The 27,961-nt window shown below is 34.2% G+C and overlaps 1 protein-coding gene across 19 annotated transcripts in view; it reads right to left on the bottom strand.

The window, feature by feature from the left end:
• CNTRL (centriolin) overlaps positions 1-27,961 on the bottom strand; it is a 152,378-nt gene that overhangs the window by 57,304 nt on the left and 67,113 nt on the right. For 17 of the 19 annotated variants that reach the window (XM_077143255.1, XM_077143259.1, XM_077143267.1 and 14 more), the window contains 6 exons: positions 26,753-26,872; positions 25,740-25,971; positions 24,203-24,312; positions 21,258-21,452; positions 3,103-3,256; positions 1,588-1,808 (listed from right to left, as the gene is read on the bottom strand). In XM_077143255.1, the coding sequence (XP_076999370.1) occupies positions 1,588-1,808; positions 3,103-3,256; positions 21,258-21,452; positions 24,203-24,312; positions 25,740-25,971; positions 26,753-26,872 (1,032 nt within the window). Of the gene's footprint in view, positions 1-1,587; positions 1,809-3,102; positions 3,257-4,744; positions 11,901-21,257; positions 21,453-24,202; positions 24,313-25,739; positions 25,972-26,752; positions 26,873-27,961 lie in introns of those variants that run through there. The other 2 variants (XM_077143266.1, XM_077143274.1) reach the window with 2 other exon arrangements.

Genomic DNA, 27,961 nt, shown 5'->3' on the forward strand with positions numbered 1-27,961 from the left:
TTTCATTTCTATAAATGAATGATGCATTTAGTACATACTGTTCATGTGGAGAGCCTTAGCATGCAACCACTTTTATCCTTTTTAAAATTAACATGGAGGAGTAAAATCTGCCATATTTTGGTACATACAGAAAGGAAAGCCAAAGACCTAAAGTAGGAACAAAAATCCTAGGAAAAACAGTCTTCACTTTAATTTATGCAGAGTAGATTTGGCTATATATCAACAATTAACCTTATATTTTCCTTTAATATATAAAGATATGTTTTCTGTTCAAGTCCTTTCTATGCACATGGTCAGTAGTCACCATTATGATGTCAGTGTAGGAAGCGTGAACTGTGTTACTGTGGAAAACTATTCAGATGCTGTTGAAAAGAGAGAGAAGAACGGTTGGGCTGTGATTTAGGGGTAGGCTCTGCCCCAGAGATGAGTGGTTCTAAGAAAAAGATATCCTTGAGAAAACTCACTACTTGCCACCTGTCCACCTTCCTGCCTCCTGCTGACCCCACCTCCATGCTTTCCCAGTGCCTGGCACTCTCTGAGTTGGAGACTGACCAAGACAGAGCAGGGAAGAGTTTGTCTAAACAAGGCTCCTAGCTAGGAAGATTGAGGCTGCACGAAGGCAGTCCAGGAATGGGCACAAGATGATTCCTTTCTTTCTCTGATGCCGAACTATTTACAGCTGTCATAGGAAGGACAGAGATTCCAGTCCCTGTTCATACCTACTCCAGCTTCCTTTTCTAAGCCCCTTTTCAGAGGCTAAGCAAACACAATTTTAGCAAGAGCTAATCCATAGAATGCACCATTACTGACCTCATACTTTATTCAAAGTTTCACTTTGAATTCAGTTTCACCTATGCCTTAGGAGCTATTTTTTCTTAATCAAATCAGGATGACTAGCCACTTCCCTACTTCCCTCTCCTCCTCTATTTGTACTACTATAAAAGCAGTGTTTATCCATCTTTTAGAATCCAGATATGAAAGTATAAAGAAGAAAAAAATGGAGGAGCATGACCGCTAATCTTAACCTCCAGATATAAGTCCCTGGTTCATTGTGGTGCAGGACCTTTCAGTCTCTCTTTCTTTTGAAATTCATGAGTGCCCCCCTCCCCTGCCCTACTTATATATATAACTTATTTTTATAAGTTATATATAAATGTATATTTTATATTTATATTATATATATTTTATAAGTTATATATAAATATATATATAACTTTATTTTTGAGCAGTTTTCAGTTAACAGAAAATTTGCATAGAGTTCCCATAGAATTGACATCTTAACTATATTTAGTCTTCCAATCCATGAACACGGTATGCCCTTCCATCTATTTAGGTCTTCTGTGATTTCTTTTAACAGTTTTTTGTAGTTTTCTTTGTATAGGTCCTTTTCTTAGTAAAGGCAAAATAATGATCCCAGACAAATCACAACTAAAGGAAAACAAGAACTAAAGAAACAAAAAACACCAAATGGCCCCTAATATTTTTTGCCACTTAAAACTGCACTGATGCTAACTTCTTAACTAACTTCATTTGGTCATCATCTATACCTGAGGCTAAAGAAAATAGGCAAGAAGAAGCAAACCATACCTTCCTCATATTTTCTGCATCCATGGCAACTATTTCCAGTTGGTTTCTCTCCTGCTCAACTTGGGTCAATCTCTGCAGTAATGTCTCTTTCTCATCCTGTAGTTTCCTGCACTCATTCTGGGCCTGAGTTGCCTGGCCTTTGACATTTCCCAGGTATTCTTGCAAACCACTGATGACACCTTCTAAGTCTTTCTTCAGCACTTCATTTGCTGCTATCTGGCCTAAGCAAGACGGAAGAAGAGAAAGTAAGAACATGGACAAGAAAATTCTTTCAAGATATATAATTACTGTTTTGGTTTTCTTAGCTGTTTGTTATTAGCTAGGAGTGAAATTCTAAGATTTCATTTATTTCCTAACCCTACTATTTCATTTTTCTTTTTCAAGATATGAAAGATGTTTTTTTCCTATTATTCACAGAATAGAGTACAGGTTTACAATAAAAATATTTATTGGGTAATGCTTATAAAATGCCCAATTCATGCTGTAAAAGAAGTTTAATAATTTCCAAATGAAAAACATGCAGCAAAACTGTGAGTTTCTGCTGCTAGATGTACAAAACAGAAATATTCCATATATAAAACTAATCCTGAGGAATAAGGGTAGTTTAGTGGTAGAATTCTCACCCACCATGCAGGAGACCCGGGTTCAATTCCGTTCATGCACCTCCCCAAAAACAAACAAAAATTCAACAATGGTGCTGCAATAACAGGATATTCACATGGAAAATAATGAGGTGTGATCCTGCCATATAGCATACAAAGAAAAAAAAACCAACTAAACTAATCTAACACTGGCAACATAAACACGTAACTCATGGATTTAAAAAAAATATATATATATATTATATTATATATATTATAATATAAAATATATATATATATATATCTAGTACTGACTATGTGTCAGGTACTTTATGAACACTGTCTCATTTAATTCTCTCAACAACCTGGCTACATAGGTATTATGGTGAGGAGACTCACGACTGAAAATAGAAGTAACTTGTCCAAAGTCCACACAGTTGATAATGGCAAAATAGAGACTGGAACTTTTTCACATGAAGCCGGCCTATCACCACTACAGCTTATTATCTTTCTCTTTCACTATCACTGGAATGTCATAATTTGAATTTTCATTGCAAAATTAAATCCTAAAGTCCCTTCTATGCTCTCCTTACAATGACACTGAATGCCCTGATGTCAATTGCTCTTTGCTTGTGAAGCATTTTATGCCATAGAAGAAGACAACCACATGACAGCTTATCAGTTTCGTGTATTTGACTTCTTGGCTACTGAATGGAATGACCTGACTCAAAACGACATCAATGCAACAAAACAAAACTAAAGATTTAAAAATTTATTAAACATTTTCAAGTACTCTGCAAATACTTCCCTGTCAAATACTAGCACTAACAGCTGAAGCATTTTCAGCTATTATATAGATTAATGCCTATCTGGGTGTCATCTGTCCTCCACTACGACTAAAACTAATTTACCTTAAGTTTAATTAAATTCTCACCTTCTGTAAGCTGTTGTTCAAGGTCCTTAATCTCTTCAGTTTCCTTAGCAATCCTAGAAAGTATCTCATCCAAACGAATTTCAAGTTGTTTGTATTGCTTGTTCATAATGTCAAGCTTTTGTTCTTTACCCCTTTTCAGAGCCTTCATATGGGACTGAATTGGAAAAAAAAAAAAATCACCAAAACCCCAAATTCTTCAAACTCTTAAAAAAGAATAGGCCTTAATTTTAAAAGGAAGAATGGAAAATAAAAGGTTCACTTCATTTTATTTAAAATTTTATTTAAATTAATTTAAAAGGATCAGAGAGGTTAAGAGAGTTTTCCAAGGGCAGAGTAGCTGGCAATGTAGCTAAAGTCAGTGTTCTTTGCATAGCATTAGAGAGTGTCTAAAAAAAAAAAGTTTCCAAAAAGTTAATTAATTACATATCCATATATACACAGAAAAAGACTTTTAAAATGCACCAAAATAATTTTGAATTACATCAGGGTAGAATGATTACAGTTAAAAAAAAATTTTTTTTTAAAGTTTTATAATAGACAAATATACCTCTTAATCTGAAAATAAAACCCCACATTAAATGTACTTTTAAAAAAAAGGTTTCTTAGAGGAAAATATTGAGTCATGAAATCCCTCATACAAAGAAACATTTTGCTAGAAACAGAGAAGGACCTGAAAGACCATTTTGCCCAGTGATTTTCAAGATGAGGACCCTAGGGAGACATATGCCCTCCTACAACTACACATACCAAAGACAGAAAACAGAGCTTATACACATCTATACACCCTCTCATACTCTGAATCATCACTTAAGGAAGCCACTGTTACTGAAAGGAGTGGATTGTATTTCTCAGGTGTGCTGTGGGAAAAAACGAGAACCACTCATTTAGTCTAACCCTTCATTTTACAAATGAAAAACTGAATCTCAGCTCCAGCTCCATCAAATGACTTACCCAATACCCCTGGCAAGTGATTCTAACTTTCTAGCTAAGAAAAAGGAAGGTACCATCTCCTTAGGCAACTGTTCATATGGAGACAAAACAACTCCCAAGAGAACCTTTACCCTCCTGTTCACACCCTTGGAAGGCTCTAGCTTGCCTCCAAAGGAGAGAAATAGAACAATAAATCAAGAGAAAGTTATCAGGAGAGAGAATCGGATCTCAGTCTGAACACTAATCCCAAGGTTCTTGCGTCTAAAACTCATTGGATTATAAAAGAACATCTCTCAATTTTAGAGGGTTGCTACCCCTAAAAAAGAAAGAAAGAAAAGTCTCTTTAATTTTGAAGAACAAATGAATGGAAGTTTGATTGAAAGGTTCATATTTTCTACTGGTAAAAACTGATGAGATTTTCAAAATTCTTCTCCCTACACTTTTCAAATACGCATCTGAAATCTTTCTGAAATGGTAACTGCAGATAACAGCTAAGATTTATAGTTGGAAAATTAAAAAAAAAATTGTACTCATATCTCTAATTCTTTAAAATTCACCATTAAAAACTCCATTCGAACCTTTTTAATATACAAGACAAAAATTAGTTCAGCATTCCAATGATATGCGTTAATAAACACGTGGGAATAAAAGTAGATTCTGCGATTTTCACAACAGTGGAATTCACAAAAGAGTTGTAAAAACAGGAACTTACATCTCTGGCTCCTCCTCCTTTTATGTCCTTTGTAAGGAATGAGAAAATGATCATACCTTAGCTTAGAATTTGTCCTGTTAAAATTAAGCCGTTGAGAAGATAAGCTGTGGACGGAATGCTTTCTAATACTGTCTTCAAATTCACGTTCATTTCCCTCTCTGACAGCCACATTTTGTAAATGCCTCGGAGCCTAAGTTCCCTGGTTCGAACCGCATTTCAAGCCGTGAGTGAGCGACAGCCCAGCCTATCCAATCACGAGCAATTTCTGGAGGCAAGCCCCACCCTCCCCAGCTTTAAATAACAACACAGGAAGCTAATGAGGGCCAATCATGCACAAACTTGACAACGGCTTGCTGCAGGCAAATTTCCACTAGATAACTTGTTACTTTATGCTTCTACGGGGGCATTTCTCCAAGGGGAAGCGCAAACAAATCTTCCTTTATTATAGTTTCACCGTGATCTGTGCTTCTAGCTATCAGAATTTTTTATAACTAGAATGGAATTTGATTTTTTTAATGGTATCTTTTCCTTTTGAAACCTGATTAAATCCTGCTGATGATTGTCGAAAACCTTCCTAAACTAGCCTCTGTGCTAATTTTAAAATTAAACTCGTTAGATCTTTACTCTCTTTGGGGAAGGGAAAGGGGTCATTGTACTAGCATAAGCATGGGCTCTGTCTTCCTAAAATGATGATTTTAGGTGCATCATTTAATTTTTCTAAATCATATTTTCACTCTCCACAAGTTGGAAAAAATGCCACCAACCTCACATGGATGCTGTGATAGAATAAAAGTTCTTCATTACGCAAAATACCCAGCACAATGCAACACACATCGTGGACAATTAATACATGTTTGCTTTTCATCATCTCTCATCAGTCATATTTTATTTTCTAAACTCTCAAGCTTTTACCTCTAAGAAAGATACCTCATCTGATTAGATAAAAATTAATTAAATAAAACTCAATATGTAGGGTATTCCACTCTTAACACTTTCTTTTTAGCTAAAATGCTTGCTCACATTTTTTTTTTCAATATTTTTAAATCTTTTTTCTTGCTTACATTTTTCAGAACAAAATGGGGTGCCTGCCATAAGCCAATAAAGTGACTTTGTGCAAATTAGAAATAATGCTCCCTGTGGGTGAACAAATTTTGAAAAATATCCTTGGGTGTTCAGACCATGGTTGCAACCATAAGAACCAATCTTTAGTAGTTTTATCAAATTCACAATGCAAGAGAGGAATTATGGAGACATGATGGAGTAGGAAGCTCCAGCAATCAGTCACTCTATGAAAACAACTATTAAACAGGCAGGAATTGTCTGAATCAAAAATTTCAAAATTCCAAAGTCCAATAAAAACACTACAGCATCCAAGAAGAGGCTGGAAAATTATAGTAAATACCAGTACTGTTCTTTTTGGGTGGAGGTTACTGTCACCTACCCCCACTCTCTCAGCAGGCTGAGGTGGGAACTGGCCCCTACCTTACATGCTGCTGAAAGAAAGAAAAAGACTTTAAAAATCTAGTTGCTCAAGATCCTGGGGAGGAGGAGAGGGGAGGAGGAGACTGGTCCATTGTGGATCACTGCTTCAGATTGCTAGTGATCTAGTTCTGAGGGTATTATTTCAACCCTCCCTGGACAAAAATGGTGCAAGAGACTTTAAAGACAGTATATACTTCCTCAGAGCTGCGGAGGACAGCTGAAGAGCTGCATTTGCTGAGCTCTTCAAAACAGTGAAAAGTTATACTGAGACAGTATATACTTCCTCAGAGCTGCAAAAACAGTGAAAAGTGTGTTTTGCTCAGTACTGTTAGCACCTGACAGAAAATCAGTTACATCATAAGGTGGATATAAACTCAAGAAACAGACATCTTAGGGAATAAATCCTAGAGTTAACATTTTAAATATTAAAATGTAAAGTATGCAACAAAATATTACAAGACAAAGCAACAGGAAATAATGGCCAATCCAAAGGAAAAGATAAAAACACAGAAAACATCACGGAAGAAGACCAGACCGTAGACATACCGGAGAAAGACTTTTAAAAAATGATCTTTAATATGCTCAAGGAGATAAAGGAAAATAGAACTAAAGGACACAAGAAAAATAATGAAAGAACAATATGAGACTATCAATAAAGAAATAGAGATTTTAAAAAGGAACCAAACAGAACTAATGGTGATGAAGACCACAATAAGTAAAATGAAAAATTCCCAGAAAGCTTTCACCAGCAAACTGGAGCTGGCAGAAGAAAGAATCAGTGAACTGGAAGACAAGATAATTGAAATGAGTGAGGCTAAGGAGCAGAAAGAAAAAAATATATATAAAAAGCAAAAATAGCCTAAGAGACCTCTGGGACATGAGCAAGCACAGCAAAGTATGCATTATGGGAGTCCCAGAGAAGAAGACAGAGAGAATGGGACAGAAGGAATATTCAAAGAAATGACAGAAAACCATCCAAACTTGGTCAAAAATGTGAATATGCATATCCAAGAAGCCCAGAGAACATTAAACAAGTTAAAATGGAAGAAAAATATGCCTCCTCACATACTGATCAAACTGTTAGATGCAAAAGACAAGGAGAGAGTTCTGAAAACTGCAAGAGAAAAGCTACAAGTTATATGCAAGCAAGTCCCAATTAGATTGAGTGCCGATTTCTCATCAGAAACCATGGAGGCAAGGTAGTAGGTTGAAATATTTAAAGTGCTGAAAGAAAACAACTGCCAACAACAAATGTTATATCTGGTGAGACTTTCTTTCAAAAATGAGGGAAAGATTAAGACATACCCAGATAAACAAAATCTAAGGGTATCATCACCACCACCAGACCTCTCCTACAAGTAATACTAAAGGGAATTCTTCAGACTGAAAGAGAAGGACACTAGGCAGTGGTTCAAAGTGGCGTAAAGAAATAAACACCTCGGATAAAGGTAGCCATATGGGTAATTATACATGTCCATACTATTGTATTGTATTTTTTGATATGTAACTCCACTTCCTAAAGGTGCTAAAATGAACATAAACAAAAAGTCACGATAAATCTATGATTTTTGGATATACAATATACAAAGATATATTTGCTCTAGAAGGTTTGCTGTGGATTTTTCAGAATTTTATGTATATAGAATGATATCATCTGCAAATATGGAATTTTCCAATTTGAGTATCTTTTATTTTTCTTCGCTAATTTCTCTGGCTAGAACTTCCAGTTCTAGGCTGAATAACAATGGTGATAGTGGGCATCCTTGTCTTGTTACCTATCTTACAGGAACAACTTTCAGTCATTCATCATTGAGTATGATGTTAGCTGTGGGTTTTTTATACCCTTTACCATGAAAAGGAAGTTTATTTTTATTCCTATTTCTCTACATGCTTTTATCAAGAAAGGGTACTGTATTTGATCATGTAATTTCCCCCCCCCCCCCATTCTGTTAATGTGCTGTATTATACTAACTGATTTTCTTATGTTGAACTACCCTTGCATACCTGGGATAAAATCTACTTGATCACAGTGTATAGTGTATAATTCTTTTAATGTGCTGCTGGATTAGGTTTCCTTGTTTTTTTTTTTTTACATGGGCAGGCACCAGGAATCAAACCTGGGTCTCCAGCATGGCAGTGGAGAACTCTGCCTGCTGAGCCACCATGGCCCACCCTAGGTTTCCTAGTATTTTTGAGGATTTTTAAATCTAAGTTCACTAGAGATACTGGTCTTTACTTTTCTCTTCTTGTGGTATCTTTGTTTGGCTTTGGTATATGGAAGGGGTTGTACTCAAAGGATCAATCTGAGTTTTCTTTCCTTTTCACTTTTTTGGAGGAGTATGAGCAGGATTGGTGTTCTCCTTGGAATGTTTGGTAAAATTCCCCTAAACCATCTTTTCTTTGTTGGGAGATTTTTTTTTTTTTTTTTTCTGATTCAATCTCTTTACTAGTTATTGTTCTGTTGAAATTTTCTATTTCTTCTTGGAGTCAGGTAGTTTGTATGTTCCTAGCAATTTGTCCAATTCTTCTAGGTTATCTAATTTGTTGGCAAATAGTTGTTCATTACAGTCTTTTTTATTTCATTGGGATTGGTAGTAATGTCCCCCTTTTCATTTCTGATTTTAGTTATTTGTGTCCTCTCTCTTTTTTCCCTTTATTCTAACTAAAGGTTTGTCAATTGTATGATTTCAATATTTTTTAATTTATTGAGACTTTTTTGTGACTTAACACATGGCCTAGCCTGGAAAATGATCAATGTGCACTTGAAAAGAATGTGCATTACATTGTTTGGTGAAGTGTTCTAGTTGGTTTATAATTTCACTCAAGTTTTTTATTTCCTTATTGATGTTTTTGTCTAGATGATCTATTATTGAAAGTGGTATGTTAAGATCTCTTTTATTAATGTAGAACCATCTATTTCTCCCTTCAAATCTGTCAATATTTACTTCATATATTTTGGGAACTCTGCTGTTTACATGCATATATATTCATAATTGTTACATATTCTTGTTGAATTGAATCCTTTATTGATATATAATACACATCTTTGTCCCTCATAACAATTTTTCACTTAAAGTATATTTGATCTGACATAAATACAGCTATGCTTCAGAACTTTTTTGGTTACTATTTGCATGGTATATATTTTCCCATCTTTCACTTTTGATCTACTTGTATCTTTGAATTTAAGGTAAAAATCTTACAGATGGCATATAGTTGGGCCATGCTTTTTTATTCATTCTGCCAATCTCTGACTTTTGACTGGAGTTTATCTGTTTATATTTAAAATCACTACTATATAATACAGGACTTTTTTCTGCCACTTTGATATTTAGTCTTTGTTAACTCTTATACCTTTTTTTGTCTCTCACTTCCATTAAGGCCTACTTTTATATTAATTAATTTTTTTGTGTTGTTCTATATTTAGTACTTTCTCACCTCTAAATGGAAATATTTTTCATATATATTCCTTGTGGTTACCATGTGATTAAAATTTAATATCCTAAATATGTAACAATCATATATGGTTTGATAGCAAGTTAACTTCAATTGAATGGACATATACTTATCCTATACCCAAGTATTCTCCCATCAGTTTTTAGTACCTGTTACCACTTACATTTTCATACATTTTATGTCCAATAACACAGATTTATCATTACTTTTATGCATTTGCATTTTAGCATCTGTAAGAAGTAAGAAATGGAGTTACCTATCAAAATATATAATACAATAATACCAATGTTTATTATTACCAAATGGTTACCCTTACCACAGGTCTTTATTTCTTTATGCTGCTTTGAACCACTGTCTAGCGTTCTTTCCCTGCAATTTGAAGAATTCCCTTTAGCATTGCTTGTAGGGCCAGTCTAGTGGTGGTAACTCCCACAGCTTTTGTTTATCTGAATAATATAATCTCTCCCTCATTTTTGTTTTTTTCAATTAATATAATGTTACCTTTATTGCATTTGTTCTTTCAACTACATTTGTTTTCTCTTTTTGGTCCTCAAGTTTAAGTGCTAAAGATTATTAGAATTTTATCCAGATACATGTTTTGGAAAATTGTTCCCTTAAATCTTTATTTTTTTGGGCAATGTGACAAACTTGTCTAATTATAATTATTGTTGGTGAAACTCAACCCAATAATGCTGCTTTGACTGTCTAGAGAGAAGACTAGTAATTGCTATTTACTAATGAGTATCCTAGGTGAATCTTATGATCAAGATATGAAGAATAGAAATATCTGAGAAGCGCTGTCGTAAACTCAGAACAACTTTTGTTGTATTGAACAGAACACAAAAACTGAAAGGAACTCAGTTTAAAATGATATTGGGTAAGATATTAATTTGTACAATCCATTTAAATATGGTAAAATAAATGTAGGTATGGGCAAATATTTAGCTTTTAATTCTGTGCATAGATTTATGTTTTGTCTCCCTCATTTTTTTAAAGAATTTTGCTGGATATAAAATTCTTGGTTAGAAGGAAGTACTGTCAGCTGAAAAAAAAGACAGGAGAGGGAGGTCTGGAGGAGAGCACAGAACTGAAGAATATTGGGAACGGTAAATTAAAGGATAAAAAGAGAGAAAGGGGAAAGAATATATAGATCTGACAAATAAAAACTAAAGGATAAGATGGTAAATTCCAGAACTGCTTTTACAGTAATTACTTCGAACATTAACAGACTAAACTCACCAATAAAAGATGCAGATTAAAAGAATGGATTAAAAATATAATCCATTTGTATGCTTTTCGCAAAAGATACATCTTAGACTTGGGAAAAGATCTTCTATGCAAGCTGTAACTAAAAGAAAGCAGGAGTAGCTATATTAATATCACATAAAACTGATTTTGTGAAGATGTTACAAGAGACAAAGAAGGACACTACATATTAATAAAAGGGACAAGAGGATATACAGTCATAAATGCTCATCCCCGCAATCAAGGAGCTGCAAAATGTATGTGGCAAACACTTGCAAAACTGAAGGAAGCTACAGACATTTTAAGAATAAGAGTGGGAGACATCAACATATCACTCCTCACTATAGATAGGCCAGACAGGATCAACAAGGAAATACAGAGCTAAACAATCAGATAAACATATTAGATTAATGAGCATATATATAGATCATTACACCCCAAAACACCAGGATATACATTCTTCTCTACCACATATGGAATATTCTCTAGGATAGATGATATGCTGGGACACAAACTGAGTCTTTATAAATATAATAAGATTAAAATTATCCAAAGCTTTTTCTCTGACCACAATGGAATGAAGCTAGAAATTAAAAATCACTGAAGAAGTAGAAGTTTCACATATAGTTGGAGATTAAACACCACACTCTTAAATAATCAGTGGGTCAAAGAAGAAATTGCTAGAGAAACTGTAAATATCTGGAGATGAATGAAAATGAGAAGAAAACACATCAAAACTTATGGGATGTGGCAAAGGCAGTGCTGAAACGGAAATTTATTGCACTAAATGCCTATATGAAAATAAAATAAAATAAACAAGAACAAGCAAAACTTGAGGACTTAACTGCTCACCTGGAGAATTTAGAGAAAGAACAGCAAACTAACTCCAAAGCAAATAAAAGAAGAAAAATAACAAAGATTAAAGCAGAAATAAACTAACTGGAGAACAGTAAAGCAATAGAAAGAATCAACAAAAGCAAAAGTTAATTATTTGAGAAATTCAATAAAATTGATGTCCCTCTAGCTAGATAAAAAAAGAAAAAAAGTGAGAGGACTCAAATAAAATCAGAAATCAGAGGGGGATCATTACCACGGATCCTGAAGAAATTTTAAAAATCATAAGAGAATATTATGAACTACATGCAAACAAATTAGACAACTTAAATGAAATGGACAATTTCCTAGAAACACAGGAACTACGTCTACTAACTTGAGAAGAAATAGAAGATCTCAACAAATCAATTACAAGTAAAGAGATTTGATCAGTTATCAAAAATCTTCCCACAAAGAAAGGCAAGGCCCAGACAGCTTCACAGAGGAATTTTATCAAACATTCCAAAAAGAACTAACACTAATCCTGCTCAACTTCTTCCAAAACCCTGGGGAAAAAGGAACACTATCGAACTCATTTTAGGAAGCTAACATCAATCTAATACCAAAAGCAGGTAACAACACTACAAGAAAGGAAAACTACAGACCAATCTCCCTAATGGACACAGGTGCAAAAATTCTTAACAAAATACTAGCAAACTGAATCCAACAACATATTAAATGAATTATACATCAAGAGCAAGTATAGTTTATACCAGGAATGCAAGGGTGGTGCAATGTAGTAAAACAAATCAAAAGGGAAAAATCACATGCTCATATCAACTGATGCTGAAAAAGCATTAAAAAAAATTAGCATGCTTTTCCAAGGAAGAAAACAAAAAGGGAGGAATCAAAAGAAACTTTTTCAATATCATAAAGGACATACATGAAAAACCCATAGCCAGCAGCATACTAATCAGTGAGATGCTGAAAGCGTTCCTCCTAAGATCAGGAATGAGACAAGGATACCTATTTGCACCACTATAACACTGTACTAGATGTCCTAGATGGAGCGATTAGAAGGGAGAAAGAAATAAAAGGCATTCAAGTAGGAAAGAAAGAAGTAAAACTTTCATTATTTGCAGATGACATGATCCTATACTTAGAAAACCCTGAGAAATCTACAACAAAGCTACCTGAGCTAATAAACATATTCACCAAAATGGTAGGATACAAGATTAATGTACAGAAGTCAGTAATGTTTCTATACATAAGCAATGACCTATATGAGGAGAAAATTAAGGAACAAATTCCATTCAAAATTACAACCAAAAGAATCAGGTATCCAGGAATAAGCCTAACTAGGGATGTTAGACTTGAACACAGAAAATTACAATACATTGCTAAAAGAAAAAAAAATTACTTAAACAGATAGAAAGACATTCTATGCTCATGAAGAGGAAGGTTGAATATCATTAAGATGTCAATTTTACCCAAAGTGATCTACATATTCAATGCAATACCAATCAAAACCCCAACAACCTACTTGAAGACTTGGAAAAACTAGTTATCAAATTTATTTGGAAGAGAAAGAGACCACCAAATAGGTGAAGACATTCTAAAAAAGAAGAGCAAAGTGGAGGATTATCACTTTCTGACTTTAAAGCTTAGTATAAAGCCACAGTGGTCTAAACAGCATGGTACTGGCACAAGGATAGAATGACTGACCAATGGAATTGAATCCAGAGTGCAGAGATAGACCACCAAATCTATGGACAATTCATCTTCTGTCTCAGTTCACCAAATCCACTGAACTGGGATAGAACAGTCTTTTCAATAAATGGGTATGGGAGAATTGGATATCAATAGCCAAAAGAATGAAAGAGGACCCCTATCTTAAACCCTATACAAAAATTAATTCAAAATGGATTAAATACATAAATGTGAGAGCCAGTAACATAAAATTCTGGAAGAAAATACAGGGAAAGTTTGTAATGTTTCTCCTAGAAGAAAATACAGGGAAAGTTAGCAATGTTTCTTCAAGTAATTTTCAAGATCTAGTAACAGGAAGTAGCTTCTTAAACTTTACACCTAAAGCACAAGCAGTGAAAGAAAAAATAGACAAAAGGGAACTCCTTACAATCAAGCGCTTCTGTGCCTCAAAGGACTCTGTCAAAAAGGGGAAGAAGAAGCCAAATGAATGGGAGAAAATATTTGGAAACCAGATCTCCTGTGTACATAAAGAACTTATATAGCTCAACAACAAAAGAACAAAAGAACAAACACCCCAAATAAAAAATGGGCAGAGGATATGAACAGATACTTTTCTGAAGAACAAATACAGATGGATAAAAAGCACATGAAGAGGTGCTCATTTTCTTTGGCTTTAAGGGAAATGCAAATTAAGATGACAATGAGATATCACCTCACATCTTTAACAATGGCTGCTATTAAACTGAAAACTAAAAATGTTCGAGAGGATGTGGTGAAATTAGAACACTTATTCACTGCTCGTGGGAATGTATATGGTGCAGCCACTGTGGAGAATGGTTTGGTTATTCCTCAGAAAACTAAATATTGAGTTGTTCTATGACCCAACAATATCAATACGCAGTATATACTCAGAAGAGCTGAGGACAGCGACACGAACAGACATTTGTACACCAATGTTCACAGCAGCACTATTCACAGTTGTCAAAAGATGGAAACAATCCAAGGGCCCACCAACAGATGAGTGGATAAACAAATGTGATATATCCATTCGATGGTATATTATGCAGCAGTAAGATGAAATGAGGTCCTGAAGCATATGACAACATGGATGAATCCTGAGGTTCATATAATGCTGAGTGAAATAAATCAGACACAAAAGGACAGATTCTGTACAATTTCATTATTATGACTATTAAAAGTAATATAAGAATGTAATGTTGACAATGTGACTGTGTAATTATGAAAACCTTGTGTAAATGCTCCCTTTATCTAGGGTACGGATAGATAAGTAAGAAATATGGATAAAAAAATAAATAATAGGGGGGAAAAGGTTAAAATATATTGAGTAGATGGAAATACTAGTGGTCAATTAGCGGGAGGGTAAGGTGTATGGAGTGTATGAGTTTTTTTCTTTTTTCTTTTTATTTCTTTTTCTGGAGTGATGAAAATGTTCTAAGAAATTATCATGGTGATGAATATAAAACTGTGTGATGATATTGTAAGCCACTGATTGTACACCATGTATGGAATGTTTGTATGTTGAGAATGTTTACGTTTACATGTTGTTTTGTCAATAAAGACATATTTTTTAAAAAGTGTAACTAAGAGGTTACACTGTAGAGTATAGCAGACCTACAGGTACATAAAAGCTAGAGACATGGAAAAGGCCCCCCAAAGGTTGAACCTAAATGCAAGGGAATGGTTAGAAGTGATGGTAATTAATTAGTGGGTTTATTGAAGGTAAGTATCACTGAAAAGGGATGTATAGTGCCATGTATCCCACTGATTAAATCTACAATTATAAATATATTCTTGCATGAACTATTTCAAGGTTTGATAGTTGACAAGAGTCAATAGTAGAGGGGCATGGGGGAAAACTAAAAAGGCATGCTACGGCCAATAGTTAACAGGAAGACATCAACAGTACCACAACAATACCAAAGGCAACTAACGAGGGTGGAGGGACAAGTGATAAGGAGGAGTTTTGATTTGATATTTGGTGATGCTGTGTTTGTCAGTTCTTTGTCACTGTGGACTGATGAAAATTGAATAAAACTGAGAGTTTTGCTAACTGTACAAACAAACAAGGATACTGTAAGACATGGTTTGTAACTTGGGACATTATCTATAATGTCCAATAGATGGAGGGAGCCAAAAGGTACAATGACTGAGAAGCAGAATGGTGAACCATTATACATTGATATGATGGGATATAGTGCAGCTACAAAAAAGGATGTTGAGAGGCATGCAATGAACTGAATAAACCTTAAGGGCAATGTGTTGTGTAAAATAAGCCAGAAACAAAAGAACAGCTGTGCAAAGGTCTCTTTAAGACAATACTTATATGAAAACTGGAGCCTAGATTATAGCAGCCACATTTACTCCGAAGTTGTAAATGTATTTCTAGATTCTGAGATAATGAGCTATATGCATATTAGCTGGTATTTTTCTGCAACTCTGAATAACTCTGTGATACTTAAGACCCAGAAATGGAATGCCACAGCCCTGAAAATTATCATAGCTATACATAATAATAAAGTATCCGAAAAAGAGATCAAGCCTCAATTAGAGTTTAAAAGGAAGCCAATCTGGTTGGGTCTAAGTAAATTAGAATGCAGGGTAAAAGATGATAGTGTACGTACTCTGGACCTTCACATACTGTATGAGACTAAAGGCAGAGGTTTATTATCTAGAACCTAAATCTAAATCAACCTGTCTAGACAGCTCATTTAGACAACCTAAACTCCTGGAGTCCAGAACAGCAACAAGGCCTTGTTATACTGTATAGCTTAATGAAATACCAGGATACATCTCAGACCATGGTGGGCTGATAATTAAAAAGTATTGGTAAAGTCCCTTGAGGGTTGGAAGTAGAAAAAAAAAAAACAAAAACTATCTATCTATATATGTATGGAATTATTAAACTCTCCCATTTGAGAAACTCTAAGTACCTCTCAACCACTGGGGACTCCCAAGAAAATAGGCCAGGCCCTAGATTTTGAGGCTTGCCCTTATGGAACTTATTTCTGTAGGGGAGAAGCTAAGACTACCCATAAAGAGGTCTACAAGTTGCTTCCAGGAAGCCTCTTTGTTGTTCAGTGTGACCTCTCTCTCTCTAAAGCCAACTCCACAAGGAGAATCATTGTTCCCCCTTCCATGTGGAACAAGCCATTCAGGGGTGAAAATCTCCCTGGTAACGTAGGGACTGACTCCAGGAGATGAGTCTGGCCCTAGTACCACAGGATGGGCAAAGTCGAAGTGTAGTAAAATAAGGCATAAGTGGTCAAGAGACTCAAATGGAGACAGGAGGCTATTCTGGAGGCAACTCCTATGCAAGCTTCTGTTAATTAGTGCTAATTGCCATAGCTTGGTAAACTCTAATCAACATCACTCCTATTGACTTTTAAGAACACTTAGGGCTTGAAATGAGACTATATATAAAAGTTTCCTGCACTAGGTTTCCTTTCCTGGAACCTATAATTTCCGATAGTTCCTAGGTCAGATAAATTCTTAAACTCAGAGGGACCAACCTCTCCAAGATTATCCATCAATTACATCCCCCTATCCTTTAGCATTGATACCCTTTCTCAACATGAAAAAAGTCAGAACAGGCATTGGCCAAAGATCCCTACAGATTGGGAGGATTAGAGGAGAAGGAAGAGGAATAAGAGAGAAAATGAGATTTAACAAACGAGTATGACATTGAATCACTACACTGATATTCCTTGTAGCCTCCAGTATTTTGAAGCAGCTAGAAGGAAAAATCCGACATGGTGGAATGGTAGCCCATGACAAACTCTGGGATACAAAAAAGTTCTGTAATGTTATATTTTACAATTAAAAAACGTGGTTTTTTTTTTTTTTTTTTTTAATTCTTAGTTGGCAGTTGTTTCCTCCAGCACTTTTAAGTTATTTCAACCCACTGCTTTCTTGCCTGCATGGTTTCTGATGAGAAATTAGCATCAAGCCTAATCAGGACACTCTTGCACGTAACACATTATTTTTCTCTTGCAGCTTTCAGAACCCTCTTTTTGCCCTTTGCATTTGATAGTGTAATCAATACATGACGGACTCTCTGAATTTCTTGGATGTACATTTTCATTCTTTGCTGTTTTTGAAAACCTCTTTGTTATTATTTCTTTGACTATTCCTTCTGCCCCATTCTCTCTTTTTCTCCTTCTGGGACTCCCATACTATGTATACTGGTGTGTTTGATGGTGTTCCATAGATGTCTTAGTCTATTTTTGCTTTTAATATTTCTTTTGTCTTTCTGCTCTTTAGTTTGACTCATTTCAAATGTCTCATTTTCAAGTTCACTGATTCTTTCTCTGCCAGCTCCAATCTGCTCTTGAAATCCTCTTAGGCATTTTTCATCTCAGTTACTGTGCTCTTCAACTCAAGTACTCCTGTTTGGTTCCTTTTAAAATTTCTCTCTCTTTTCTTAGACTGTCACATTTGTCATTCATTTTTTTCCTGATATCCTTTAGTTTTTTCCCTCTGTACTTTTCTTTATCTCCTTGAGCACCTTTACAATCAATTTTTTTTTTTTTTTTACATGGGCAGGCACCAGGAATCAAACCCAGGTCTTCGGCATGGCAGGTGAGAACTCTGCCACTGAGCCATCGTTGCCTACCCTAAGATCAATTTTTATAAGCATTTATCCAGTATATCCACATTCTCATCTTCACTGCTGTTTTCTATATTTTTATCCTCTTCATTTGGATGGGCCATCATTTCCTGTTTCTTTATTTTGTACTCTTTTGTTGCATGCTGTACGTTATAATACTTTAAAATGTTAACTCTGGGATTTACTCCCTGGGTTATCAAATTTCTTGGTTTTGTAACCAGCTGATAAGCAGAGATTTTCCTGAGCTTCAGCCTTCTTGTCAGGAAAGTCTTCCCAAAGTGAATACAGTATGTAGGGTTTCCCTCTTTCTGGGCTCCAGCTTATCATTTTTTTGGAGGTCCCTATTGATAGGAGTTTGGTTGTCCCCTGTTTCCCAGGAAACACACCTGTCTTTCCTGGGTATCTGACATTAGCAGGACTTTTTCCAGATTGTCTGCCTCTGTAGTTATTTATACTCCTTTTGTTATCTCAAGCTGCTTTCGTCTGAAGAGGACTTTCCCAAATCAATCTTTCCCAGCCAAAACAGGGCCAGGGACCCATGAAGGGGGTACAGATTGGCTCCAAAGTGCCTTGGGGAGGAGATCAAGAATGGTACCAAAAGTTTTTCCAATCATTGAGAACAGATATTTTCACACTGAACAGTGTTCATAGTGGCATTATTTACAATTGCCAAAAGATGGAGGCAACCCAGCATCCATCAACTGATAAATGAGTAAAGAAACTGTGGTGTATACACACAATGGAATATTATTCAGCTGTAAAAAGGCATGAAGCTCTGATATATGTGACAACATGTCTGAACACTGAAGATATCATATCGAGCAAAAATAAGCTAGACACAAAAAGATAAATATTGTATGATCTTACTGATATAAAATGATTATAATAGGCAAACTCATTTAGTCAGAATCTTGAATACTACCAGGGAAAGAGCCAGAGAAGGGAATAAGGAGTTAAGGCTCAAAATGTACAGAGCTTCTAAAAACCTAAAATTGTGGAATTGTAAACCATGTCAAACTCTGAAATTAGTTCTACAACTAATTGTGGTGCTGTGCTTTGAAATTTACTGCTTTTTTGTATATACATTATTTTTCACAAAAAAGGAAAAAAGTCGATTACGGTGACAAAAATATATATAAGCCTTCTAGCCTCCAATATTCTGGAGCAGCTAGAAGGAAAAATCTGAGAGGATCCTATGGTAGCCCATGACAAACTCTGGGATCTGTCCTGTAAATACTTGTTGAAGAGTGCTTTGAAAACTATTGCTTTTCATTTCTTTGCTTTGTATATATGCTATACGATACAATAAAAAAGTAAAAAAAAAGTACAGAGCTTCTATTATAGATGACGGAAAAGCTCCTGTAATGGTTGTTGGTGATGGTAGCACAACATTGTGAATATAATTAACAATACTAAATTATATATTTGAATGTGGTTAAAGGGGGAAATTTTAGGTTGTATATATGTTAGTCAAATAACAACTTAAAAAAACAAATCCATGGAACTGTATAATACAAACAGTGAACCCTAAGTTAAACCATGGATCACTGTTAATAGTACAATTATAAAAATGTACTTTCATCAATTATAACAAACGTATATCAATGCAAGGTGTTAATAACAGATTGTTATATGGAAACCCTGAATATGACGTGTGATTTTTCTGCAAACCCACAACTACCCCAATTAAAAAAAAAAAAAAAAAAAAAAGGCAAAGGACTTCAAGTCTGGTTGGCATGTTTTACCCCTAATAGCACAGAATGATTTTCATTACCTTCAAAAGTTGGACACCACTTCTACTTGTAATTTGACGCTTTTCCACATGTAATTCTCTCCAGAAATCCACTGAGTATTAAGCTTCCTTTATGACAAGAATATCACAACCATTTGTTGATAGCAAACATACAGTCAGGTTCTAATTAGATCACAGAATTGGAAGTGACAGCAAAGGAGCTCTGGGTAGGGCCTAAGATGTTTCCTTCCTACCTTTCTTGAGGCAATTAGTCATGAACATAGGGCTGGCTCCTGAGGATAAAGGTAACAGTAGAAAGGACACAGTTCTGTCCTCAGAGGCCTTACAATGGTGGCAGACCTCTGAACAAATAAATGCAATAAAGGTATTAATGATCATAAGACACTACTTAAAATCTCTAATTTTTCAAGTAACAAAAGACATTAATCAAGACCACTTTTGGTTTCAATTTTCATAATAAATTTAAGGCTTTTGTTGGAAAAGACTTAAATATCTGATAGTAAGGTTACCCTTTGTCAAAATTAGCTGTCCCACAAAGAATATCTCTGTGATATTTTACAAAAAAAGTTTAAAGGGATAATTAAATAATTTGTAAAAAAGGTAATTATGGTGCATTATCACTACCATGTTAAATTCCATGACTTCTCTTAATTCAGACATTTAAAATTTATTTGAAGAAAATATAACTTTATTATTCAAACTGTACCAATAAAATGTACAGGGAATATGTTTCTACTTCTAGCTTAGAAATAGTATTTAAAATGTAAGCAGGTAGGGAGATTTTTCAGTGTAGAGATAGGAAGAGGTTAAGAACATGACCCCATTATCCAGCCACCTGACCATATCTGGCCCCATTTCAGGAAGATACATTCTTGAGAAATGTTTCCTTTTTAAGGCAAAATGAAACAATATAATACAACAAATAGCTTTCATGGAATAGTTGCATAAAGATTGCATAAAGAATTAAAGAAAGGATAAAAAAAAAGACTGAACCTCCTTCACCTCTCCTATCTCACCACTTTGCACTCAAGAAAGATGAAAAGAGGGCAAGAAGAAAAAAGGTAAGAGGTTTGGAGGGCATCTTCTAGCAGTTTCTCTTGATCTGAAATAAAACGAAATTTAGCCACCTTAAAAAAATAAAATGTGTACCATGAGTCCATCATTCTATGGAAAGCTACATCCTTAAATCCCTAGGTTCTGTTTTACACAACGCACACATATACACATGCATGCACACTATATATATATATTATAAATATGTACATAATATATAATATACGTGTGCACATATATATAATCAAATTTGTGTAAACTTAAAGAGACTTTCAGAAAGACACTGTAGTTAAATATGATGAGACATGTAAAACCTAAACAGAACAGTATTCCAGTTCCCATACAACAAGCCAAAAATTTCTTTATTTACTTACATGTTTAGCATCTTTGGAATCCAGTTTATCTATGACTATTTGTAGGTCTTTGATTTCCTTCTGCTTTTCAGCAATTTCTTGCCTTTGCTTTTCTACTTGCATTTCTAGATTGAGAGCTTCCATGCGTAAATTACTCAGAAGTTGTATCCTACCACTCAGCTGCTTGAAAAGAAGGTCCTTCTCTGCTTCTGAAACCTAATTTCCCCACATGCCAACACACAATTAACAAAGGATAGCAACAACGATTTACAAATTTAAAGAAAGTAAGTACAATTCAAAAAGAACATTCTATGTTTTATTAGTTTTTTAACAAAAGTAAAATATATGGAGTTACCTAGACATTCCATTCATATTTTATACTTTCATGTTTATTTGTGTAGAAAATCTTATTTTTTAAGAAGTTTATGGGAATCTGATAATTTAATATAAAAATGGAGTTGTCATTTTAGTACAAGCAATTTGGAAATTGTAAATAATAATATCCATAATATTAGTGATAGCTAAATTTATACAGCATTTATTATGTGCCAGGTACTGTTCTAAGCACTTCACATACTTCAATTTAGTTCTCAAAAACATATACATTAGAAGTATAATATATAAATATAGAAGTATATTTATCCCAATTTCATAGATAATGAAGCTGAGTCATGGAAAATTTAAATAGTTTTCCCAAGGTCACATTACTAGTATGTGGTGGTTCTGAAACTTAACACCTAGACAGTGCAGCTTCAGACTATGCCCCTAACTACTACCTTACAGTCTAATAGTTAAGTAAATTCTGAGTTCCTATAAGGAAATAATAATTTAATACTCATCTCGTACTTCTAACAGTTTTTTGTATGGAAATTTATACAAATACAGGCATGTCTCTCAAAACTTCATATAGAGCTATACACACAAACACACATGAAAAAGGAAAACAAATATTGGTTATGAGATCTGCAGATGATCTGTGTCCTTCCTGACACATTTTAAGAGTTTTAAAAACTTTTCTATATTTCCAAAATTCCTCCATAATCACAAGCCTTTATATTCAGGAAAAAAATGTAAAAATCATGTGTTGACTGGTAAAATCATCTCATAGTACAGAATTGAAAGAAAAAAAAAAAGTAAAGTTTCATTAAATTGAGGTGTTTTTTTTTTACCAATTTTAAAACTATGAGTAAGAACCAGGGTAAGGCTTATCTTTGTTGGCATGACAAGTACATTAATAGTGTAAATAAAATTTAAGGCTCATAGTTACTAATTTTTTTAAAAAAGGACTTTTCCAAGTACATTTTGTAAGCATCCACTTCTTTCAAAAATTTATATATAATTTGTACCTATCAATCTACCTAAATAAAGCTTTTGTTAATGCTTTAAAAATTCTTAATTATTAAAAATCATTCTTTTTTTTCCCTGTATACCTACAACTTCTCTAGTAAGAAAAAAAATCATTCCTGAAAGTTCCTTCTACCTCAGCTCCTACTTTTTCAATCCATCTTTAAGTCCTCTCTGTTCTCTGCCAAATTTTACTGAGAATCAGTCTACTGTTTATTCTCCATATTCACCATCATTAATCCAGCCCAAGGCATTAGCATCTCTTGCCTGCACAAAACAATAGACTAAAAGATGAACACATTTCCAATAGCCTCCTAACAGATGTACACATTCCCTTCTTACCATCTCTCTCAGCTTTCTTTCATTCTCCATGGAGTAGCCTGAGTAATCTTATAAAAATACAAATAGTAACAGGCCACTCTACTACTTAAACCCTTCAAAGGTTTCCCATTATATTCAAAATAAAATTCGAACTCCTTAAAATAGCCTCTGAAGCCTGGCATGGTCTGGCTTCTCTTACTCTTAAATTTCATTTTCCACTACACCCTCCCTTACTCTGCAGGCCTTTGTATACACTGTCACCTAGACCTAGAATACTCTTCTCCAACTCTCTCTGTTTCCTGACTATCTTTTGGGTCTCAGCCTAAATGTACCTCCTCAGAGAGGTCTTCCTGGGTCCCCACTATCTAAATTTATGTACCTTTTATCATCTCTCCTAATTTTCTATTTTTTCCCTATAGCACTTATCTTAACTATATACTTATTTTCTTCATTTTTTTTTAAACTTGTTTATTGTCTATTTCTCCTACTAGTCTGTCTATGAGGGAGGGATGCATGTCTGTTTTGTTTACTACTCAGGGCCCAGCCCAGTCAGTGACAGGCAGATAGTCAAGTTTACAATAAACTTCAATCAATTTTTGGTTACTATGTAACATGAAAGTAACAATACAGTGTATCTTTGAAAAGAATCTGCAATTTGCATTTCACATTCTAGCTCCACCTAATAAGGTAGGAATGTAGTTACAATCATAATTTCGAAATACTGATTTTTAAAAGTTTAAACAACTAAAAACATATACCTAAAAACTAAAATGTCAAATCACTTCCTTTTTTTGAATATTCCCCCATGCACTTATACCATAGGTCTGAGCTGCTTACTTCTTCATGATACACTTTGGCAATTTTTATGTGTCACTTCCATCTTTTCTACATCATATTTTATATCACTTACTTTTTTGCTGCTTGTTTTTTATAATGTTCATGCTATAATTAAGAACATCTTCTGGTCCTTAATCTAGGTTCTGTGGTATTAAAGGGTTTTAAATAGGCACTTAGGTCAATTTCCCTGGGTAAAATAGCAACTTTCATAATAGAGTACACCACATACATGTTTTTATGTATACTGGGAGTAACTTATTTCTACACTTTATAAAATGCTAATAGGATGTCATCAAGAGTGGCAGGAAAATGTAATTGGGAAATGCTAGAACCATATTTGACTGAATTTTATTATTCCATAATTAATTAAGAAGCACTGATTTAAAAACTGTTTTATATGTAATGAAGGGAAAATATTTCATTTTTGCATTTCCTTTTAGCACTGCTGATTTAATTTTACATACTTTTTTTAGTTGTATAGCTTCTTCCAATTGCTTAAATTCTTCAGTAGCTCTTAAAATTTGTTGTTCTGCCTTTTCTATTTCATCATGCAGTTCTGATAGTCGAGTCTGTGCTGTAAATTTAAAAATACATATAAACAAGAAAAACCTTGAATTCAGAAATTTTTACCACAGATTTTTTTCTTTGCAAAACTCCCAATTAAAATTCCCTGATTATAGATCACAGGAATAAAAATAGCAATTTCTTATGAAGATTTTCATCTCAGTCTCTAAAACTGCTTTATGCTATACTACAGTACTAAAATTGATCCATTTATCTATAAAATTCTTAACACAAAAGGCCTTTTCTTGATATTCCCTATGCTAGAGAACTTTCGAAACAATAAGGATTTTCTTGGTAAATGTGCACTTACATGTCAGTAAGTCAAAATCAGGTTCAGGGTAATTTTTTTAAGTATTTTAGAGGCAAATACTTTAGGATGGGATGCAATATCAAGAAATTCACTATTGCACAGTTTCTCCTACTTGGAGGATATTGCAAATCAATCACTACCTCAAATTTTAGATTCCTCTCTTGCTCCTTCTCCTTCTCCCTGCCTCACACAAAACTATAACCCCTGAAGATAATCTATACATATATCTGATTTGTTTTGCTTTTTCTCTATAGAGCTTTGCATGAAGTATGTGTAGATAAAGAGAAGTCATCCTTTTGTCTCTTCTCTCCAAGACAACCTCTACTGGCCTTCCACATCTCCCACTTAGCTGCCAACCAAGGGAAAAGGAGCGGCTAATCTGAGTCGTGAAAGCGCTACATTGGGCCATGATTACTAGTGGGATGAGTGAATTCAGTTTGCTTTTCCCTCCTTACATATCCTTGCAGGTGAGTGGACAAGTGGTTTCAAAATTAGACATTGGGAGAGTGCTCTCTTGGCTTGATTTTTTCTTCCATGTGACTTGACAGAAGGTACTAAGATCCCTTAAACTAGATTTCTTTCTTTTTGGGGGGAGGTGGGAAGAGAGGGTGGGGAAGGTGGAGTGTGTGGCAGGTCAGAAGGAATAGGATGTCAGTCTTAGGCCAGAGCTTAAGGAGAGCACTCAGACCTAGCTTATCCAAAGCTCTGCTTTAGTTTTTACCTACGTGTATAATAATCAGCAAAGTGGTACTTTACTTGTTTCAATTATTACTTTGTGTATTTAGATCTAATTATGAGATGAGCCAGTTGGCAAGAAAGGCTTTAAGCATTCTCTGATTTCCTGGAAACGAATGCTATCAATTTACTGTTAAAATTTCATTCTCAACTCTAACAGGAATCATTAAAAAACAAACTGACAATTCAATTCCCAGACCATGCACCAAAAAAAAAAAAAAATGAAAACAAACCAAAACTGGCTAGATGAGACAATACTTTTGCTTTCAATTTTTCATGTAAAATGATAAGTATCATCAATATGTTAAAGTGCATAAAAGAATCATGAAATAAAATTTGCTTACATATTCAATCTTTTTATATTTTTAAAGAATTTAAATAACTGTTTTAACCTGCATTTATTTGTTTTTCTTTGTCTTCTTCCAGTTCTATGTCCAGTGGCACATGGGCTTTCAAATTAACTTGCTCATTTCTAAGTTGTTCCCTTTCATCTGGCTCCATCTTCCTTATCTGTACTGGCTGGGCATTATCAACAATATAACTCTCTGTGGTGAACATATTTCTCTTGTATCTGGATTTGCCAATGTAGGGGCTTTCATCTGGGGCTTTATCAACTTCAGCATACTAAAAGCAAAAGAAATCAAAGAATACCTTGATTTATATTAATATAAATATCAATTTATATTAAATCATAGAATTATCTGAATTTATATTACTCTTACATGCCTAGAAGTTGAAAAATATATATCATTCTTTCATCTTATTCTTAATACTTCAAAAAGGAATTAGAAATGAAAATGGTCTCAAAAGAATCCTCCCTTCCCCAAAAGAGTGAAAAATTTGGACTGACTGATTAAAGAACTGCCCACAGTAATCTGGGTATCTTTATTTTGGTTTCTTGCCTGATACAGGGAAAATCTCAGTCTAATAAATTTTAATAACTGGATTTTAAAATTAAATAATAGATGATAACAGAATCACTGGGTATTAGAAGCTAAGTGATGCTGCAATGATTAAGATATAATACTAAACCCTGTGATAAAGTTGACTGATACTAAACCCTTTTTTCAGTGATGACTGAAAAAAACAATGTAGGAAGATAACTATTCCATGGCCACTGAAACAGGCAAGCGTACTTTTTCGGGAATTTAGAGTCTGGTAACTGAGGTTAGACTACTGTCCTGGGTTATGGATATCACTGTGGGCAAAGATCCTCTTAACGCTTTTTTTTTTTTTTTACATAATTCACATATTCAACCAATATACAGTTTATTCTGCAGATGCCCTCATTACATGGAAGGGGTGGTATTGATAGAAATCCCTGGAATGACCATGCTCACATCCCTTCCTTCCCACATCATCTTGGCTTTGAACTTTGACTTACTAAAAAATTAAAATAACTCACCTCTGATGGATAATAATTTAGAGGCTCAAATTTAGCATCAATTTTATAAAAGGCCAATTCCTGTTCCAGCTCATACTGTTTCTGACAAGCGAGTGTTAGTTCCATGGTCTTCTGCTTTAGCTTTTGGCCCAATTTGATATGAGACAACATATAGTATCATTAAATTAGTAAGAGGTACAAGAGTATGATAAATTCTAATCATAACTAATAATTACATTTTTAATCCCTCACAGCAAATATCACAACATTCAGAATATTTCTTAATTCTAAGTTATTATAAAGAATAAAATACAAAATTTTAAAAGAAATCACATAAAAGACCTTTGAAGTTCAAATGCTGTTTCAGGGTACAGTAATTAAGATTTTTTAATCATTAAATTTGCTTTATCCAAACATGAAAACAACTCTATCAATTATTTCTAAGTAACTGGCCTTTCAAGTACCTGCTTCCTGATTTCCCAATAATTACCAAAAATTTGTTTAACTTACTCTGTAATTTTAAAGATAGCTTCAAATTATGGGGGTATTCACTATTTGACATTAACTACAAAGGAATGATTCAATGAAGAAAAGGAAAAGAAAGAAACTGGTTTTGATTGTATCATTATATTTGTGGCTATAAGGATAACAAATTTTTGGTGCTCAGAACATTATTCTTTATAACTGAGGGTAAAATATGTGAATAAGCTCAATCAGATACAAAGATGGAATATTAGATTTTTATAAACTAATTCTAATATTACATACAGCTCTTTAGTTATTTCTAGGAACTTCTGGAGCTGGGAAAAACAAAAGAAATCATCCAATAATTCTCTAAATTTATAAATGGAGAAATTAAGTCCTAGCTTGGCGAACTGACATTTAAAAGTTACACATTAGATTAGTGGTAGAGTCTAAGTATTTTATGAACTATCAGTGCAAGCCCCCTTTCTATTATACTATCAGTTCAGTTCAAAGGTCTATTAAGTGATTTTTGTTTTGTTTTGTTTTGTTTTGTTTTTTTGGCTGGTGTCTGACAGTAGACATTAAAGAGCATGCAGAAAAACTACACTAATACAAAAACACAAGCTAAGGAGAACATACAAAATGTTCATTTTACAAAGCCCATAAAAATCAAAATCGTGCATGATATAGTTTACAGTCACCTCTTGATTATCTGTCAAAATGGAAGAAATGCTAGCTTGGATAACTGGGAACAATGATCAGATT

Source organism: Tamandua tetradactyla, chromosome 2 (assembly GCF_023851605.1).
Source record: "Tamandua tetradactyla isolate mTamTet1 chromosome 2, mTamTet1.pri, whole genome shotgun sequence".
Classification (NCBI taxonomy): Eukaryota; Metazoa; Chordata; class Mammalia; order Pilosa; family Myrmecophagidae; genus Tamandua; species Tamandua tetradactyla.